At 38.3% G+C, this 20968-nt stretch overlaps 1 protein-coding gene across 1 annotated transcript; it reads right to left on the bottom strand.

Moving 5' to 3' along the window:
* Nucleotides 1-3243: 3243 nt before the first annotated feature.
* Nucleotides 3244-18188, bottom strand: LOC118812177 (homocysteine-responsive endoplasmic reticulum-resident ubiquitin-like domain member 2 protein). The gene is made up of 9 exons (XM_036576956.1): nt 18039-18188; nt 16150-16365; nt 14005-14082; nt 11042-11140; nt 10184-10305; nt 9839-9964; nt 8578-8841; nt 7783-7894; nt 3244-4656 (listed from the first exon to the last, which is right to left on the bottom strand). The coding sequence occupies exons 2-9, from the start codon at nt 16294-16296 to the stop codon at nt 4492-4494; spliced, it is 1113 nt and encodes a 370-aa protein (XP_036432849.1). The 5' UTR covers nt 16297-16365; nt 18039-18188; the 3' UTR covers nt 3244-4491.
* Between the last annotated feature and the right edge of the window lie 2780 nt (nt 18189-20968).

The following is a 20968-nucleotide window of genomic DNA, read 5'->3' on the forward strand; positions in this document are numbered from 1 at the left end:
TCCATCTGATTGTATTGTTGTCTTCCACAGAGATATTAAGATTTTTTCCTATGGGCACATATACATACACTATAGAACGATGTTTCCACCAAGGTTCTATCGGTGTGGAGCCCATGTGTCAAACACAAGGCCCGCGGGCCAGATCAGGCCCGTGACACAATCCTATCTGGCTCTGAAAGGTATTTTAATTTTCTATTAATATAAGCCTGTTTCACAATGCCCTGCACTACAGTCTCCAGCATGCACTGCAACGCAACGGGCACTCTGCCTTTCCTACCCCAACAACAATCTATGGGACAGCAGTTACACCTCAGTTCTACATAATTCCACACTGGTCATATCACAAAACACACTAGCTGCAGTTCAACCAACATAGACACTTAACTTTAGCTTAGTAGCTCAGAAATTGAGCCCAAGAATTATTGAACTTGCAGCAAAGAAAGGATGCCAGGTGTCTAGTTTAAGGAGTGAGGTAGGTTTAAAGGACCGAGCTCCTGAAGACATTTAAATACTGAATATTTCAAGTATTCACGTAATATTTTAAGGTCTACAAGTGCCTATATTTTACTGTTAAAGTTATTGCGTATTTTGAGCAAACAACGGCTGGTTTTTGGTTGTCGCAAAACTTTAATTAAGAATTAAATAAAAACTTTTTTTTCTGGCCCCCAGATTTGCTGAGATTTTCCTAATATGGCCCTTTTACTTGTTGAGTTTGACACCCCTGCTGTAGAGCATATTTCAACAAATACTATACACACCCAACATCTCAATGTTAATGTGCTAAAAGCCCAGTAGGAAGTATAAAAGTGGTGTGTATCTAGTTGGGATCCACCTTTCCCGTCTGTGCTGTAGGCTTGTGCTGAATCATGTTTTTAACCAGAACCTGCATTAGGCCCATTACACCAATTCAGATAATTGGACTGCGGTTTTTCGCTGGAAGAATTTGTAGTTCATTTATAGATTTTGATTTAACTACACTTCTAAGTACCCATGTTATTCTTAATTGTGCCCCCTTTAGAAGGCTTTGAGAATGGCAGGAATGCTTTTGTTGGGTCCATTCTAATGGTCAATGTCCAAAATGTCCTGCTTTTCCAACCTCTGTAATTATTACTAAATTACACTGCAGTTACATTTCTTAAAATACTTATATAATATTTATAAATGAATGCATGTTAAATTATTCTATGAATGTATTGTAAAGCATCTACTAAAAGGCCCATATACATTTTGCTTATATTTTATTTCTTGCACCTGAGGTCCACTCAGGAGTGCTAGTATGCATCAAAAACAGTCGTAAATAATTTCTACATGACTCTCTCTATTCCTTAGAAATAAACAGGCTGTTTGTTACCGCAATGTATGTAAATGAGCGCTGTACTGATTGGCTGTCATATATTGCATTAACTTCAGTGCAACTCGTCAGAGCTTAACTGCTGTAAACTGAATAGGTGGTTATATAGTATGTGTTGGTTTTTGACATTAAAATGCTACGAATTCAAACCAGCCTGTTTTTGCTTACCTTCCATATATGAACTGCATGAGCTCAGTATGTTTTGAAACTTTCCAGTGTTTACATACTAAAAAAATGAAAAGGGCTCTTTCTACAGGGTACAGGGCTTCTAGCCACAGTGCTGGACATGTTAACCCCTGAGTCAGAAGAGGCCTTCATCGCTGAGTCATTCTTTCATTCTTAAAATAAGATTAAGTAAGAATGATGCAGACGGCAAAAACAAACATCGCATGTCGTAAACGTCCAAATCGGCGCACACGTCACCAACTTGTATAACCACGTTTATACCAACATTTTAATAGGACACAAATTGCCTTGTGGAATTTTCTGTAAATGAACTGCAAATTGCCGACGTCCTTAACAGAGAAGACTGTGATTATAATTTTGGGAATATTGGGCCGAAGCATTCACATTTAGCCTCACAAAAGCTCACTCCTCCTCTGCTGCTATTTTCTCAGCTCTGTGTGAAAAGCCTTTCTTTATTGGTGAGGACAGGTGAGAAAAATGCTGGCCATTCTCAAAGAGCCGGGCTGGGTGACACCACAATAAAACTAGCATGATTCTTTCATCAGCAGGCGTTGCGAAATGAAGTGTGGAGCTCCAGAGCGCAATAAATCAGACTGAATGAAGGCGTGAATGAAAGCCTGCGTATGAATGGATGTCTGACTATGTCATTTAGCACCCAATTAACAAAGTATTTTTCACTGTATGCTCAACACTCCCAGGCTTGCCCTCTTTTGACTCATAAATATTAACTGATTAGGACTAATGTTTTAAACACAGCCAAAGCACATATTAAAACTGATTGAAAATGTACGCATACGTCCAAAAGTCTGTAGACACCTGCTCAACCAGTGTTTCTTCTGAATTGAAGAGTATTAATAGAGAGTTTGTTCCTCCTTTGCTGCAGTAACAGCCTCTACTCTTCTGTGAAGGCTTTACACTAGATATTGGAGCATTGCTGTGAGGATTGGATTGCATTCAGCCATGAGAGCATTAGTGAGGTGAAGTACTGATGTTGGATGATCAGTTCTGGGTCGCTCCAACTCATCCCAAAGGTACTGAATGGAGCTTCATCACTCCAGAGAACACAGTTCCACTGCTTCACAGCCCAACACCCCATCCCAGCCAACACTTGGCACAGGCATGGTGATGTTAGGCTCATGCATGGCTGCTCCAGAGCGTCCCGTTATTTGGTTAAAGCCTTTCTATGGAGATTTTAAAAGCTGTGTGTGTGCAACTGAACTTCTGTGTGCATCTAAAAGTAGCCAAGTTAATTAGAAGGGGCGTCCAGTGGCCGGTTGCACCAGCTCTGCAAATGTTCAAACGTCGACTAATTGTAACATGTTTACTAAGTTCAGGTTTATGCTTTACTAAATCCAAACCAGTTGCCCCACACAAACTAGTTTTAACGTTGAGCTTAATAGTGACCAAATATTTACACCTCCCCCTGAACAGGTGTAAGTTTTGGGGCACCATCAGAAACCACATAGAAATCATATAAAACATGACTATGCAAAAAATTCTAAACACTATACGCTGTGATTTTGCTTACAGCTCATCATTGTGGTTTAAACTCATGAAGGTAAACACCCACAGCTCCAGCTCAGTGAGACTCATTAGCTGTACAAATGTGTCGGATAGTGAGAAAATGTTTACAAAGCTGCATATGTGGTTTTCTCAGGGAAACGTTAAAGAATATACAGGCAGTGGCCATAGATGATTGGTTTTATTCAGTTTAACATGGCAGCGGGTTTATAGATCGGTTCTAAACAGGTTATCGTCATGTTAAAGTGACGTACGCATTAGTTAGTCGTTATTAGTAAAGACATGACTTACGGAGTTGTGGTGCAACCAAATTAATCAAAAGGACAGTTTCAAACTAACTAGTGTAACTAAGAACTCAGTAAAGACTTTACGCTTAAACTTATTAACTTAGGCAAACCTGCTGCAACCCAGTCCAGATGTCTTTGGACACATTGTGTACATTGTGTATAATGCGTTCTTCAGCTGCTCAAAAACAAAACTCACTGTAGTCAGGAGGCTTCATGAATGACAAGAATGTCTTTTGCAGGTAATCTGCACTGTAGGTCTTTCATCTTAACTACTACAGTTTTTGTGTTCTTTAATAACTTTCACTGTGCTTTGCATGCGCAGCCGAATCCAAAGCTTTTGATCATCAAAGAACAGAGTCGCTGGCAAAGGAGCAAGTAAAGATTTTTTTTTTTAATCCAAAACGTTTCATTTCAGGAAAAAAAATCGTTCAAGTGCTAGTGTTAAAAGAAAGGAAAACTGCTTTTATTATTTTACACAGTTTCTCTTTTTATAAAATACAAAGCAAAGCCTCTTTTTTTTGTTCTCCATCGATCATTGAGGCTCTTTGTACGATTCTCCATTATAAGTGATGTGTTAAAAGGAGAGGAATACTAAACAGACCTACAAAATGTGACGTACAAACGAGTTTACAGGCAAACACCTTGACCAAACATGTTAAGGTGGCTAACAAACAGGGCATGGAAACTAGCAGCAACCAATTAGCATGATGCGATTTGCACAATGCTAACTGGTGGCTGTTGGTTTTCATGTATTTTTAGCAACATTAGCTTTTCTGACCAAACTATTCCTTTAAATGAGCCTGCATGATAAATTACCCAAGCTGCGCCTGTTCAATGAGATGTATTCAGACTCACAGCAGTCTGTTTGGTTTGGGATCAGTCTTGGGATGAGCCTAAAACCTTCACTGCTGCAGTGAAGTGTTCAAACAACACAAACACAGACTGTCCAGAAATACTGACCGGTTCTGTGGGGGGGGGGTGGGGGGGTTGTTCAGGGAGTGTCCTATCACTGACCTGGTTTATGAGGTTTGTCCAGATATGCTCTTCTCTTGCTGAAGTGTTTGTCAGTACTGTTGTATAAGTACGGTTGTATAAGCGAGAGAGAGAGCACGAACGAGTGGTTCAAAGTTAGACCGAGGGTCAAGGTCAGTTCACTGCATTGGGAATGCCCTCAGGAATGAGGGAGGCGAAGAACGTGGTGATGAAAGACCAAGCAGATGAGAAAAAGCCCATGTTCATTCCTCTCTCGGCATCATCTGTTCCCTCTCCTCTTTGTTCATCGTCTTCCTCACCTTCATCTGCCAGCCTCTCCTGAGAGAGTGAAACAGAGTGAGCGAGACAGAAAAGCAAAGAAAGCAAATGAGCGAATGATGATGAGGGGAGGCCAATATTACAATATTTGTCGTTATCGTGATTATTTATGTCACAGTATGCTTTTCAGAAAATATTGTGGATATTATAGTACTTAAATAACACTGACCAACTACAGAGAGCATAATTAGACATTTTTCATTGGATTTAATACAGAATAATATGTGGAATATTGAATAAAAATCACTGGATTCATAATTTTAATAGTATTTTCTTTTTAAATGTGGCACCACTGGTTCTTTGTTGCCTGTTCCAACTAATCAAACCTCAGAAAAAGTAAAGATCACAATACATTTCACGAACCATAAAAAAAGTCTTAAAAGTTTTAACTTTTCTATTTTTGCCACCCCAAATTTCAACATTTTTTATGCATTCTTCAGGTCACTAGTGACCTGTAACCTCACCCTCACCATTTTTCTAGATAAGGAACAAAAGCATTGCCAGGTCATTAAAACACCTACCTTCTACCTACACTAAATGGTCTGCAAGCTACAAAATGAGATCTACATGTTTATTATGAGCAAAAACTTGTGTTTCAGTACCATGGACAGAGGCAGCCACACCCCTTTATGCCCATGTTACACCCCCTAAAGCACGTGTCACGCTCCAGTCCTCGCAGGTCAGAACACTGCAGACGTCAGCACACTGCCTCATTAAATACACCTGAGTCAGCTAACCTGCTAATTAGCAAGACCTTCACGAAGTAAATTCAGAGCACTAGATGAGGGTAAATGCTGATCTCCTCAGCATCTTGACCTGGAAGGTCCCCATGAACTACACATTTCTGCGTTTTTCCTACTTCATCAAATTTGCATAAAAAAGAGCACAAACTTAACCTCCTACAATGACGTATGAACTACTGCGAGTTTGAATCATGAAATGGTTAAATAAAGTGGAAACGAATGGAGATTTGAGTGCAAATGATGAATCAGCCTCAGTGAGTGAAAACAAGTACCAGCCTACCTGCACTTCATTTGCATATAATTTACATAAGGCACCCCCTAATTCATGCAGATGTGGGCAAGCAGCTATTAAAATGACAGCATTCTGCGGTTTGTGAGCCAGTGCCTGGGCTCGTAGGCAAGTCTGAGGTAGAGCAGTGGGTGCACCGTTCCCCTTCTGATCAAACTTTATAGTGTTAAAATTACAACAATTGAAAAAAATAAAATGTGACAAACAAAATTTCAGCTTTTTAAAAATGGTTAAATTATGCAACTGTGCCGCCTGATTACTTTCCTAAAATAAACCCTTTAAACAGTGTATTAATGCACTAGCTGTGTTTTGTATTGTTTTCTGGGTAGCGTCAGTAGCACAAAACAAAAACACAGTGTAATATGACTTTAAATGGAACATGGAAAAGCTGCAGCATTTGTTTATATGTGTGTGTGCATGTAAAATAAGTACATCAATTTTTGTACTTGATTGCTATGTGCACAATTTATTAGTACTGTTGTTATTTTCCATTTGTATTTTTACTATTGCTATTTTAAATGATGCTGACAATAGTTTTAGTTTAGTTTAGTTAACAGCAAATCACATATTTTATCAGCTTGTTAAACTGTGATGCTGAAATTTACACACACTTCTACCAAATGTGAGTTTGACTGCACGAAGATGAACTTAATGAATAACAAAACTCCTTAATATTTGTGTGCACTCATTTTATGCTCAGGTTTGACCATACACAACTGATGAATAATGGCCCCTGGCCATATTGTGTGGATGCTCTGCTGTCTCTCTAAATAGCTAGTTCAGAACACAGCTGCCTGTATGCTTGCCAGGAAGAAAAAGAGTAAACATGATACTCCAGTCTTATTCAGTTTACACTGGCTCCCTGTTAAATTCCACATTGATTCCAAGGTCTTGCTATGACACAAGCTCTTAAAGGCAGCGCTTTAGTGTATCTTACTGATCTGTTAACTCGTCCAGTCCACATCTCTAAGCTGAGGGAAGCTGACTGCAAACTCCTAGGATCTCATACAGCTCAGCTGGTAAAAGACCATTTTCTGATAGAGTTCCTAAACTATGCCTAGAGTAACTACGGCTCGTTTTTAATGCCTCCAATGATTTTTACCTATTCCTGTGTAAAGCACATGGGCTAGTCTCACAGCTTCAAACCCAGTCCATAAATTAAGTTTCAATCATCACACAGATAAACAACATTCATATGATTTAGTAGATAAATTGGAGCTTTTTACGATACAAGAAAAAGTTTAGTTATTCATTTTTCTAATTTATTTTTAATATTTCTTGCCCACATATCTGCTTCTTATTACTGATATTCACCATTTTATTAGACAAAGGTAACTGTCAGATCCCTTTAATGTTATATGTGTAAAATGAACTTAACCAAATGTTTTGTGATACACGTAAAAAGGAAAAACTTGAATGGCTGTCAAAATGTTGCAGTAATGAGATAAAATTCTGTAATGCATAATTACTTAGTAATACTTAGTCTGACAACAGTGTACTGATCACAAAAATTGCTGAGAAAAAAACATTATTTATATATTTATCTCCAAATCTGGCAATGTTGCAGTAATGAAAATGTTTTAAATTAGGAAATGTAACTAAACATTTACTCAACTCATTTAGGTTTATTTTTTAATCATTAAACTAGGCACCATTGTTTGTATAGCCAAAAAAGAAAAATATTTCATTTTAGTCATTTTAACTTTTTCAAGTTTGATCCCAGTATTTGTCGTATTTGTGAGAATAACCCACACTGAGATCAAAGTGAAAAGTGCTCTATGAATAAAGATTTATTATTATTATTCTTCTACACCTGCCATATAAGTGCACTTTATAGTTTGTCTAATAACTGACTGTAGGCTATCTGTTGCTGCACAATCTATCAGCTGAGGGGGCTGTTTATGAGTAGAAAGGGACCACCAGTAAACCAGTAAATAAATCTTTTGAAAGTTGTACGCTATAAGCCCCGGCTCTCTAAAGATCTGAGTCCTGTATGAGCAGTTGGTGAAACACTTCTGCATGTAAGTGCTAAGTAAAGAAATGCTACTCTGCAGAACTTGATAGCAGGCAGTGTCAAGAGTTAAAAATAGTCACCATGTCTTGCAGGTCATTTTGATTCTCTGCGTTCAGCTCATCGTGATTGGCCGGGTCAGCGAGATCCTGGAGCTCATTCTCCAGGTTAAAGGGCAACCAGCCTGCCTGATGCCTGTAAATGAGATAAAGAGAGATTATGCAGCACCCACACACACAAGATTTCTGAGAAGTGCCTAACCTAAAAAGAAAAACCACCTAACAAATGAAATATCCACAAGCTACAAAGTGAGATTTACGTTTATTATGAGCAAAAACCTGGTTTTCAGTACCATGGACAGAGGTAGCCACACCCCTTTACACCCATGTTATACCCCCTGAAGTGCATGCGTCAGGCTCCAGTCCTTACAGGCCAAAACACTGCAGACTTCAGCACACTTCCTCCTTAAACACACCTGATTCAGCTCATCAGCTAATCAGCAAGGCCTTCGTGAACTGAATTCAGAGCGTTAGATGAGGTTTAATACTAATCTCCACAGCACTTTGGCCTGGAAGGTCCCCGGTTTGACATGCCTGCCCTAAAGTCTCCCTGAACTACACATTTTTTAGTTTTTCCTACTTAAAAACACAGCAGACTTAATTCATCAGCTAATCAACCAGCCCTCTGCAAGGATGTTATAGTAAAAAAAAAGCCCTGTCTTGTGTTTCTCGGTTTCTGTTTGAAGAGTACCTGGAAATAAATGTATCTTCAGTAATGTACTTGTGATACAAAAAAATCAAAACAAACCAAAAAAGTGTCTGTTTATGTACTCTAAGTCTCTTGCTTTGCTCAGAGTCTGTAAGAGTTTGGATGCTCACAGGTACAGCAGCAGCATGCCTCCCGTTACCATGACGAAACGGCTGAAGGACGAATAGAAATACACTATGCTGAGGAGAATGAGAGCTCGGGATGCTGTATACACCCAGTCCAGCCAATCACGGTTCAGATCCTCCTCGTTTTGCCCCTCCCCAGCCGGGGCATTCTGAGGGTTCTCTCGGACAGGCTCCCATCCCTCTCTGGGAGGGGAGACTGAAGGTGAGGCTGATTGCTGGGATGGTCTGAGGGAGCTGGCCCACGCCTGACTGAAAGAAAGAGAAAAGAGAGCGTGAGAAGGTCCAGCATCTTTGAGAAGTACTACATTACTGCATAGTACATGAACAGTACATTAGCATACTATACAACAATAATAAACTAGGATAATACTACTGAATACACTGGCCATCAAGTCTGATTTCTCAAAATGGCTTATTTCAAATGAGCATGCTTTCTTTGTTGGTTACTTTACACATTTGTTTATTTATGGGAAAACAACGTCACCCATATACGGTCATTTGCAATAGTTTGGGTGTCCCTGGTCAAATGACATGCTTTCTAGAATAGTATAAATTGTGTAAGAAAACACTTCTGCACATTTTAGTGCACAATTACTGTTCATTTGCTGAATTTAACATACTGGGAAAAAAACACTGTCGCCTGGAGACATTTTATATTTTGTGCTTTACTCTTTTCCAATAATGTTAAACTTCAAACTCAATTCAATACATAGAAATTGTGCATTAAAATTGGCAAAAAGGTGTCACATTTAAGTGTGTTCCCTGTACAGAATGGGTATTTTTTACTTAGAAAAACAACGAAACATGTCATTTGACCATGGCTGTCCAAACGTCTACATATTACTATATATTAGTGACAATTTTAGTTACAGTGCAGCCTTAGAATAAGACCACAGCCCATCCCCTTGTTTCTGCACTCAACTCTTTCATTTGTTTAATCCACCTTCGGGACAAAATATTTATGTGCTTTTGGAAAACTGTCAATTCCTTATTTAGGCAAAACTTGCGCTTCATCTCAAAGAAGACACTCTGATGAACATGAAGCTGAGTGTTGAAGATAATTATACCAAAAATATTAGTGCATAGCTTTTTTATGTTAACAAGCCTTTACAGATTTGTTCCCTTTCCTAAACGAAAACTGTGAAAATCAAGCAATACTCAAAAGAAGATACGTGTCCCCAAACGTTTGATGTGCAGTGTATGTGACTGTGTGTGTCTGTGTGTGAAGAGTCCAGAAGTTAATTACTAGCTCATATGGTAATTCCAGGCATAGAGCTGTTGCCACCAGAGCAGAGTCATGGGGTTGTACATGGGGTAGTGTGGCATCCGTGCGTTGGGCCCATGCTGATCCAACCACTGACCCCATGCATACCTGCACAAAGCACAATCAACAAAATAACTAACATTATCTCCCAGGCACTGCACACTTCCAAAAAAGGAGTAAAAAACTGTGATGCAGAGAAATGAGAATTCTTGGCCGAAACCGAAATTCAAGATGGCGGAAAACAAACCAAAAGAAATTTCGGTTCATCCCTAATTAAACCACATGGCTTTCCTAGCTAGGCTAAAACATAATAAAAACCTTGCTTACCCATATGTGGATGGGTGATTGGGAACGGCTCCTGAATTCTGGCTCAGCCTATTAGGAGTTTCTTCTGAGGAAGCCGACTGGACGTTACCAACAGGGGTGACACCTCCAGAGTTGTCAGCATTCTGACAGGGAAGCAGAAGAATTTAAAATGATGGGAAATGAGGTCTGGTAATCAAAAATGAAACTAAGTTGATGAGCAGCTTTAGTAGTGGGGCGGTATAACGGTTCATATGGTACACCAATTGAAATCCTCTTGCAGTTATCCTTAGCCTAACATCAACACCAGATCCATTGCTGTGCTTCCTCTCGTACTGCTTGAGTAGCCACCTGATGGTCTTGGGGCCTCTCAATAAACCGCTGAACAGCTGGTACTGATGGCATGATTGTAATAAATTCCAGCAGTGTGAATTTCCTGATTCACCTTAAATGGTGCAGTGGGTTACATTCAGGTGTCTGTACAAGTGCCAGAATATAACTGCTGCTCCACTTAAGGTGGAACTGAAAATTCAAACAAAATGCTGCCAAATAAGAAGCCAACTTCAACCTTGAAACAACATTTAGCACATTTCTTGCTGGGACTGCAGGGCTGTTGTTAAAAAGAAGGATTTTTATTAGCTCATTAGTCCTTCAACTGAGTCGAAATAATAAAAAGGCAAACAAAACATAAGAACATAAGAGACTAAGGGGAGGTGCTTGTTTCCATGCAAGATAGGCTAACTGTGCCCAAATTACTGCCTGGTTTGATGTCATAGGACAGTTTTGTGAATCAGAAGAATGAGGAAAATGCATGTATTACTGTCTGTAGTGTGTTAGTAGATCTAGTTCTTTGTCTGGTGTGTGTGTGTGTGTGTGTCTCACCACAGTCGGGCTCTTGCTGCTGTTTCTCCTGTGTGCTGTGGGTGAAGGAGGCGGGCTGCGGGAAGCACAGACCAAATGCAGCATGTGGAACTCATCCTGCTGTAGAAGAAAAACACTCAGCATGATTCTAAAGACATGAGCAGAGCTCACGATGATAACTCAGCAGAGGGAGAGCTTTAATAAGGCACTTAAGAGCATGCTGCCTCAAGAAAAGTAGGTACTGACTTTGCTGATGAAAAGAGTGCTTCAGAAAACAAGACACTACAATTATTATTACATTAAGCTCCAGTGTAAGAACGTATGTTTTGCTTATTTTCCTCTGACATCATTAACAGTTAATTAATGTTAATGTTAAATTCAGCAACAATGATTTCTTTTCTCAAAATATTTACTTAATATGTTAAAATACTGACTTAGTATCCTAAAATATTGACTGACTAAACAACCTATTTTCTTGAAACATTCATTTAATATCAGAAAATATTGGTTTAATATCTTGAAATAGTGACTTATTCACAAGGCAGATCTTAGCTTTCAAGGAAGCCATTAGTTAAGGATGATAAATCCTTATTACAAGATATCAGGTTATTATTATGACATTATAAGTGAATATTGTGAGAAACTCATTATTTCAACATCGTCATTATTATGAGATATTAAGTCACTATTTTGATATAGTAAGTCGATATTTTTTTTAGGAAATAAGTAATTATTTCAAGACACTAAGTCAAGTTTTTTACATATTGGTGGTGAAACAGAGGAGGAAAAAAAAAATTAAATCACATGTGACCTGGCGGGAATGGGCTTCCACAGTCACCACTCTTCTGCACAGCTTTTATTTATTGTGATGCACCACTTACACAATGCATTCTACACTCTGCTCTTGACGGTCTGTCCAAAATAAACCTGAACCTTTGATTATACAGAAGCTGTAAAAGCATCTTCTGTAAAAAAAAAAGGCTATACATGCAATATTGTTTTTTTAAATACCTACATACAGGCTACACTGCAGTTTTATTGTTAGTGATTTCAACTGAATTTAAACATAAAAACAAGGAATAAGTAAAAATGAACAGCATGACACACTCATAAAATTTTCATTGTGTTAAATTCATAATAAACTAAATTTTAACAGAAACAGCTTTCATGGCAAATTAGTCAGCTGCAATAACAAAAATACCATTTAAAAAAAAAAACTTTTGCTTTTTTAAAAAAAAACTTTTCTTTATAAAGCTAAATACTCCATAGTTACCAGTAGTTACCTTCAGTGCACACCATGACAATAATGAACCTTTTAGAGCAAGACAGTCGCCAGACTGAAAAAGTTTGCAAGGTTTATTATATCCCATCCTTAAAAGTTATTCAAATGTTTTGTTTGAAGCTCAGCATTTCCAGGTAGTTGCTAAGCCGTTGTGCACCATGCTTATTTGTTTATACATTTGCTGTAGTACTCAAAACCAGCCTCGTGAACATAAACTATTGGTCTTGGTCTCATCTCTGTCTCAACATCCTTTGGTCTCGGTCTTGTCTCGGTTTCGGGGTAAAGCGAACCAGAGACCAGCCAAGTGTGTGAGATGCCTCCATCTGAAGTAACTGGAAATTATTTTCTGTTGCTGTTATTTAATTTCAAAAACACCTTCAAACAGAATGAAACAGTCCTTTCTCTGTATCAGTGTTCCCAAACTTTTGCGACTCACGGCCACACAAACAACCACAAAGCTTCCGCGGTCAAAAGGATTTAACTGATCTTCTTTTTCTGACTTGTCTAATGAGAGCTGATCTTGTTTGGCAGTCACCGAGTGCTGGACTTCAGCAGTTCTGGCTCAATTCGACAGGTTTAGATACCTATTCATGACATTTAGTCTCTAAGACTCAGTGTAAATTGTTGGGTTTCAAAGTTTTATTTGAAAGACCCCTGAGCAAACAGCACTGAGCAGTAGTTATCTGTTTTGAATTCCCGTGCACATTTTCACTGCTGTATTCCATTCTTTCTGTTACGCCTGCACTGGAAATATGAACATCACTAGCTAACATTTTGCCAGAACAATCAATGAGCTTAATATGTTTTATTTTTGCAAATACTCAACAATATTTGTCATATGTAAAATAATGTTTGGTTAAATGTCTATAATGACTATAAATGTCTCTTTTTTGCGATATAAAAAAAAACTGATTTCCAACGACCCCCTAGAAGTACCACCATGGCCCACAGGTTGAAAAACTGCTCTACATGTTTAAATAAAATCGGCTGGTTGATCATCTGAATGGTCATTTCCATGATGGCTTAACTGGGTATTATTTGTTTGTGTTTGTTCATTAGCTCCAAAGTTTGAACATCACTTGAGGGCAGACTGGAATGCTATTATTATTGTTTTTCCATTAACAATAAAAACAGATGTTGTTTGGTTTATGTTCAGGTGACTTCTGAATAAGTTTCAGAGAAGGAGGGACAGAGAATAACCCTACCATTGCTTTCTTTCAATTCCAATGCTGGAAGTTGGACTAATACTATAATACAATAATATTTATTAATTAAATTACGTTAAAATAAAAAAATTATATATATATATATATATATATATATATATAGATATATGGTGACTGTCTGTCTTGACTCAGACTCGATGTGTCCAGGTCTCGGTCTTAACTCGGATTTGGCTCTGGCAGGCTTGACAACAACACTGATATGTGCATCTGTTTTTGTTGTGACCTCTACACAGTATATGATGAGTCTATCTGCCTGTCACTCAAAGTTCCCCTGCCTGTCAAAGGGACAGTTCTTTGCTGCATTGAGCGATAAAACCTTCCATACTCTCTGTCTATACTCAGAGAGGACTCTTGTACCTCTAAGATTCATATGTAAATAATTTTTAGTTCAGCCTCAGATGAGGCAAAATTTGCAAATTTTGATCAATATTTTGCTAGATACAGTAACAGTAATGCAGTACCAGTAGCTGTAATACCTTTCTGAGCACGTCTCTCAGTTTACAGTGATCCTGCAGGAGTTTTCCAGAGTAGACCAGCCTCTGATCCTTCGAGCGCTACAACACAGACCATTAAGAGATGAACAATCACAACACAAACAAGCTCAGCTTAAAGGACAGTAATAAGAACAGAGACAGAAACAACACATTATCGCTAAAATGTTATAAAATCTTGGTTTCACTCGCATTTTAAGATTGAACTCTTTTAAGACTGAAACTGTGGCATGGCCTGGTTACAGAGCCCTCAGCGCTGATCTTTAAGTGGATAAAGAAGACTTACATGACATCAGGAGATTAGGCTGGACAAAGATCACAATTAACTTTCCTTCAGAAACAGGCCACTGGGTTCCACTGCAGTGGCATTATCTTAAAAATTAGAGTACATTTTGGCATCAGTGGTCTGTTATACTACTGAGGTTTTTAGCCTTAACACTGGATTGTGGAAGACTTTATGGCAGCCAGTGCTTTCTTACATAATACACTTTCTATGTGGTCTATTTAAGAATTAACAAACAAGACCAGAAAGACTGAACTATGGACCTGAACAAAAGTCAGAACATTGTGACCTCTCTCTCTCTCTCTCTCTCTCTCTCTCTCTCTCTCTCTCTCTCTCTTTTTCTCTTTAGTGCAAGCAGGGGCTTTATTCTTAAATAGCCCTGACAGGCCCCAACATAGCCATGTGTCATGCCCCCATTTTCCACTTTCATTACTCTTTCATACCCCTACACTTCATAAACTCTCACCTACTTTCAAAACCACATCCCTACTTCACTCTCCCTCTCTCCATCACCTGGAGCGAAAGCCACAGACACAAAATTTACTCCACATCAATGTGACCACGGTAAAAGCTACAGTCCACAGCGTCCCCCATCCAGGCCCTTCTCTCCGGCCCCCCTTTTTTCTTTATCCAGGCTGTCAGTACAAGTCGTTGCTACAGTAACCCAGCTTTTCTTTCTGGCTGCCTTCTTTCCTCAGGCTGGATCTGTTCCAGTCTGCTGTTCCGTTTAATGTCACTCCAGTTCAGCTTACACAACAACACTTTATTACAGACATATATATATTGCCATAGTAATTTTTAAGTTGCCTGTAATTCTGTTATCCATGGAAAAATGACAAGTTTACTCATGGACACACTTAAATCAACAGTGCAGAGCTACAGTCCGTTTAATATAACAGCTTTTCTACACTCGCCATACTTTTCATGCCACCTTTCTCATATCATACCATAACAATTATCACTGAATATTATCAGAATATGTTTAATGTGACAAAAAACATTTAAAGTAAAAGACTTCCTACTGGTATACAGAATGTACCAGTTTCTCAGATGCAGATTAAGACTAAACCTAGACTATTAATAAAAATATACATTTCAGAGTAAACACGCATGTATGTGCATATGTGTGTGTGTGTGTGTAATATATATATCATATATATATATATATATATATATATATATATATATATATATATATGTGTGTGTGTGTGTGTGTTATACAGTCTTTTTTGCTTATGTATACAGTCGTTTGAACAGCCCATGTCAGGTTAAAACAATCTCAACAGAGGATTTAATTATGGCATTTTATTTTCTTAACTTTAAAATATTGCAAAAAAATATTTTAAACCTGCTGTAACTGCTTCACAAGCCTCATTTTTTATTCTATATTTTTCCCCCAATATGTTAAATTCAGCAAATAAACGACAATTCTGCAATTAAAATGTGCAGAAGTTTGCTCTCTGTAGAGGATGTGTAACTTATTTTCACTCGGAAATTCAACTAAATGAATATATCGCTGTTGTTGGAACAAAACCTTGTATCTTCAAAATGAGAACTTTACAAGAGAAGGAAAAAAACCTCCTTTACTTTTAATGTAAGTCTATGGAACTAGAATTTTTCCAAAGTCATTTTAGGCCGTTTCTTTTGGTCCATTCATCATTAAATTTATACAGAATGTAAAGAGCAACAGGCATTTTCAAATTATGTCAAAATACTGAAAAATGATAAAAATGGACACACAAGGTTTTGTCCCAAAAGCAGCGATATATACACACAGACAGTACCGGTTGATTCTCATCTCTACTAATCTTTACTGAAATGACCAAGACCAGCAGGTGTTCACTCACAGGTTTGCTGGGATAAACTTTGGAAAGATGAGTCTTTAGTTTCTCCACCGTCCAGTTCAGGAAACAGTTGATGGTCTGGTCATCGTACTTCTGATCGGGTGCTTTGATGACCAGGATGACAGGGCTGTCCACCACGCCTTGCTCCATCTCACTCTCACACACACACGCTGTGTGACCGAAGTGTGTGTCCCTCCTTTAGGCCACCTAGACGATGATCTGAAGAGAAAAACAAGTCAGTATTGCTAAAGTAAAGGCTTTTTATAGTACAAGAAAAGCATTCGCATGACCACAGGAGCTAACATAGTTTTCTTATATAAAATGCAATGCGTGTAGTGTGTGAGAAATGAGGGAAAATCAGCAATTAAAGGGGAATTGCACCAGATTTCCAAAAGTACTGCATAGTTCAAGGTCTAAAAATATTAAGACAGTGATTGTTTTGAAATGAAATGCATTGTTCAGTACAATGGTGGTGACAGGAACCAGGGGTCACAACACAAACACAGCCATTTCATTTACTATCCAAAATGACAAGTGAACCTACATGTCTTTTGAAATCCTAGCCATTTCATGTAATAACTTTCTGTGCTGCAGCTTTTATGGGCAGTAAACTCTTCAGATGTCTGGTTCCTATTACCACAAAATGAACAATTCTGACTCTACAAGTTCTTTTAAAAAGGATCATTTCACAACAAACCACTCTGAATGACTTTGTTTACATCTTAACCATTAACTTATTACCCTTTACTTTTAGCTAAGAAAAATGAGCATTAGATCTAACTATTTTATCTACACTTACAACATACATGGCATTAATATCGCTAATATGTGCAAGGGTAAAATGGAAACAATATGAAAATCTGAGTGTAGGTTATATCAGTAACATCAGCAACTTAAAAGGGCAACTCCAACAACTTTTCAAAATTTCGACATGATTAAATGGTTAAGACGTAAATAAACTTGCTCAGAGTGGTTTGGTGTGAAATACTGTTCTAGAGAAACATACCGAGTCAGATTTGTTTACAGTGCTTGTGACAGGTCTGAAGAGTTTAATGCCTCTTAGAGCTCCCCAACAGAAAGCTATTACATGAATTGGTTAGGAATAAGCTGCCCTGGAGATTTACAGTAGCTTTTTTGACCATGTTTTGGCCTAAAATGTCATGTTATTTATTTAATCCATTCATGGTTGAGAGGGTGTTGCGAGGCAAACTAGTCACCAAAGAAAACCTTCAGGTTTGACACTATTTTACTATTATAATGTGGCATATTACAACATTACGTGTGTTGTAGTTAGATATTGTGATTCCTGGTTCCTCCCATCACCACGACTGTAAAGAAATCTGTGTCTGTAAGTTTCTCTACAATGAACCATTTCAGACCAAACCACTCTGAAGGACTTTGTTTACATCTTAAGCACTGAATTACGCAAAAAAATTGAAAAATCGCTGGAATTCCCCTTTAACAGTTTGTAGCCAAGTTTAACCGAAAACAAAGCTATCCAGTTAGAGGGCTAAGACATGTAATTACAGCGTAATTACGCTATTGGACCACAAACACCTTGGAAACCTAAAGTCTGAATAACTTTAACTGCATTTGAAGCATTTAGCCTAGTTAGCAGCGCGTAGCTGAGACTAACCAGGTCATTAGCCAGTCTGCTAACACGAAGCTGAAGCTGGCTTCTTATTCTGCACCTTCTTGTTCGAATTTCCCCGCTCCACCTTAAATGGAGCCGCAGCTATGTTTACTGCTGCACCACTTAAGGTGGACCGGGAAAATCAGGACACGAAGCTGGAGATCAGGACCCGAACTTCACCCTCGTCCCGCTAACGGTCTCCGGCTCCCTACACTCGGTTAAACACGTTAACACACTGCGTACAAACACATAGCACTACCTTAATATCTCTGCTGTAAGGCACTGTTGTTATATTTTCACATCATGGCTCCGTTTTCGCTGTTTTGTTGGCCGAAAATCTCCGTTTTGGTCGCTGTTAACTCCGGCTGAACCGTCGAGAGGCGCTTCCTCAGATTCAGACTCAACCAGAGCGCCACCTGCAGGACTGGAGAGAGAAGCGGCGCCTGGAGGACTTTCTCACTAATGCTCAGCGGTGGAGGAAGCACACAAACCATGTACTCGAGTTAAAGTAGAGACACCCGAGGTAAAATATTACTCCAGTAAAAGTTCCTCCCTTTAGACCTCCACTTGAGTAAAAGTACAAAAGTATTTGCCTTCAAATGTACTTAAGTAACCTGTCCAGGGTGTATTCTGCCTTCCGCCCAATGACAGCTGGGATAGGCTCCAGCACCCCACCGCGACCCAGAAGGATAAGCGGTTTAGAAGATGTATGTATGAATGTATGTATGTATGTATGTATGTATGTACTTAAGTATCAGAAGTAAAAGTACTGAAAGATTCATCATAACTCTAATGTCCTATTATCATTTTTATATCAAGACTCTGGCTTCATTAACTCATTTTAGGTGAAAATACTCCAGTGTCACACTTGGACAACCAATCTTTTAATAGAATGTCATTAATGAGGTCTATTAAAATTATCATAAGCACAAAACACTGAAGGCAAACAATTTCCATTATGTAGAACCGAGTGGCTCTGAAATAACTTTTTGTAAACAAGCAAAGGTTCAGTTTAATAAACTTAGTTACAAGTTTAAGTTTAATAAAAATGTAATAAAAATAACTCTTTCCTTTATATTGCATCTGTAGGTCTCTGTTCATAAACATAAACTAGCAAAAACAAATTTACTATAACATGAAATAGTGTTTGTACAAATTCAGAAAAAAGACACACGCCAGTTACAAGTGCATGTGGAAGCGCATTTCTATATAGTAGTGTATTTACACAAAGTTAGGTTAGTTCCGTCATTTATAGGGAGGAATAGGCACTCCTAAAATGTTATGCTGTTGCACTGGGTCAGAATGTCCAACAGGTCAAAACAAACTCGAAACAAAGTGTGCTCTGTGCCCTGATTGGTGTTCTTGCGTTGCACTTCTTTTGTTTTAACATGTTGCGTTTTTATGCACACATAAGCCAAAAGGAACGACTGATTTTGCATAATGTAGTGGAGTAAAAAGTAAGATATTTGACTTTGAAATGCAGTGGAGTGAAAGTAAAAAGTCACCAAAAATGGAAATACTTCAGTAAAGTACAGATACATGAAAAAGTACTTAAGTACAGTAATGAATTACATTTACTTCGTTACTGTCCACCACTGCTAATGCTGGATCATTTCAGTGCTTATTCAAAACGTCTGCATAATTAAACGGTTAAGATGTAAACAAAGTCATTCAGAAAGCCCTGCTGAAAACATACCATTAGAGCCATTAAAAAGATGGTTCTTCTGGGGTTCTTCAGCAAAGAAAATGGTTCTATGAAGCACCAACACTCAAAAAACGCTTTGCATGATTAAAGGGTTCTTTGCATTATGAAAGCGCTCTTCAGATTAATGGAGAATGTGCTGCAGGTGTTTCTTTACAGAGCCTTTTTAAAAAGATCCTATATAGCACCAAAAAGGGTTCTTCTATTGACACAATATGTAAACAAAGTCATTCAGAAAGCCCTGCTGAAAACAGACCATTAGAGCCATTAAAAAAGATGGTTCTTCTGGGGTTCTTTAGCAAAGAAAATAGTTCTATGAAGCACCAACACTCATCACTAAACAAAGTCATTCAGAGTGGTTTGGTGTGAAATGGTTCATTGTAGAGAAACTTGCAGACCCAGACTTCTTTACAGTGGTGCTGATAGGAACCAGGGGTCACAATGTCTACAACACAAATATAGTCATTTTATTTACTATCCAAAACCACCAGTGAACCTAAAAGTGTCTTCTGAGTGTTTATATGTAATGCTTATGATGGTAAAATGGCAGTAAATTAGAAAAGTTTTCTTTGGGTACTGCTCTGCCATACAACGCCCTGCAGGTAACCCTAAACCATTTTTAAAACATTAAATAGTGCAACACTCAAGAAATGTATCTGCAATTATTTCATATAATAACTTTCTGTAAGGGAGCTTTTAGAGGCATTAAACTCTTTAGACGTCTGGTTCCTATCACCACCACTGTGAACAAATCTGACTCTGTAAGTTTCTCTAGAACAGAGCATTTCACACCAAACCACTCCAAATGAGTTTGTTTACATCTCATCCATTTAATTATACAGAAAAAAATTAAATTCCAGCTGTGGAATTCTGCTTTAACTTTCCAGAAACACTAGGCGTGGGTGCAGAGCTGAGGCCTTCTATACAGTAGGTGGTTTAGTCCACTTCACTACTGAGAGTAATCCATCAGGAGTCTGATAGGAACTAAATCTTGATCTCCATTTCTTGTCTTTGCCTGTCGCTGCTTGTTGTGTTTGTTCTGCTTTACTGAAGTAGCCCCTTTAAGGTATGATTAGTTTTTCTCTTTGAAGAATTTGTGAGCCGACACCATCAGGCATCGCAGTGTTTACTCTGTGAAAATACACCGATCAGGCATAACATTATGACCATGTCCGTGTTTCTACACTCGTCCATTTTATCAGCTCCACTTACTATATAGGTGCACTTTGTAGTTCTACAGTTACAGACTGTAGTTCATCTGTTTCTCTGCTTACTTTGTTAGCCCCCATGGACAATGAGCGTAGAAACAAGGAGGTGGTCATAATGTTATGCCTGATTGGTGTAAAAAAAAATGTTGCTATCAAACAAGCATCACTTCTGTCACACACTGTTTTTGCTTTTCTCTGTGTGTGACGCTCAGTTTCTGAGAAAAACTGATGGCGTATTATTTTGTCCGTTTTGATGTGGTGATGTTTTGGAATACTAAA

Source organism: Colossoma macropomum, unplaced genomic scaffold, assembly GCF_904425465.1.
Source record: "Colossoma macropomum unplaced genomic scaffold, Colossoma_macropomum, whole genome shotgun sequence".
NCBI classification, from domain to species: domain Eukaryota; kingdom Metazoa; phylum Chordata; class Actinopteri; order Characiformes; family Serrasalmidae; genus Colossoma; species Colossoma macropomum.

Bases quoted from the DNA above. Each gene is read 5' to 3' on its own strand.
- LOC118812177 (XM_036576956.1), bottom strand. From the start codon at position 16,296: ATGGAGCAAGGCGTGGTGGACAGCCCTGTCATCCTGGTCATCAAAGCA. The intron at 14,083-16,149 runs GTGAGTGAACAC...TCTGTGTTGTAG, and splicing joins AAGTTTATCCCAGCAAACCT to CGCTCGAAGGATCAGAGGCT. The intron at 10,306-11,041 runs GTGAGACACACA...CTTCCCTGTCAG, and splicing joins GCAGCAAGAGCCCGACTGTG to AATGCTGACAACTCTGGAGG.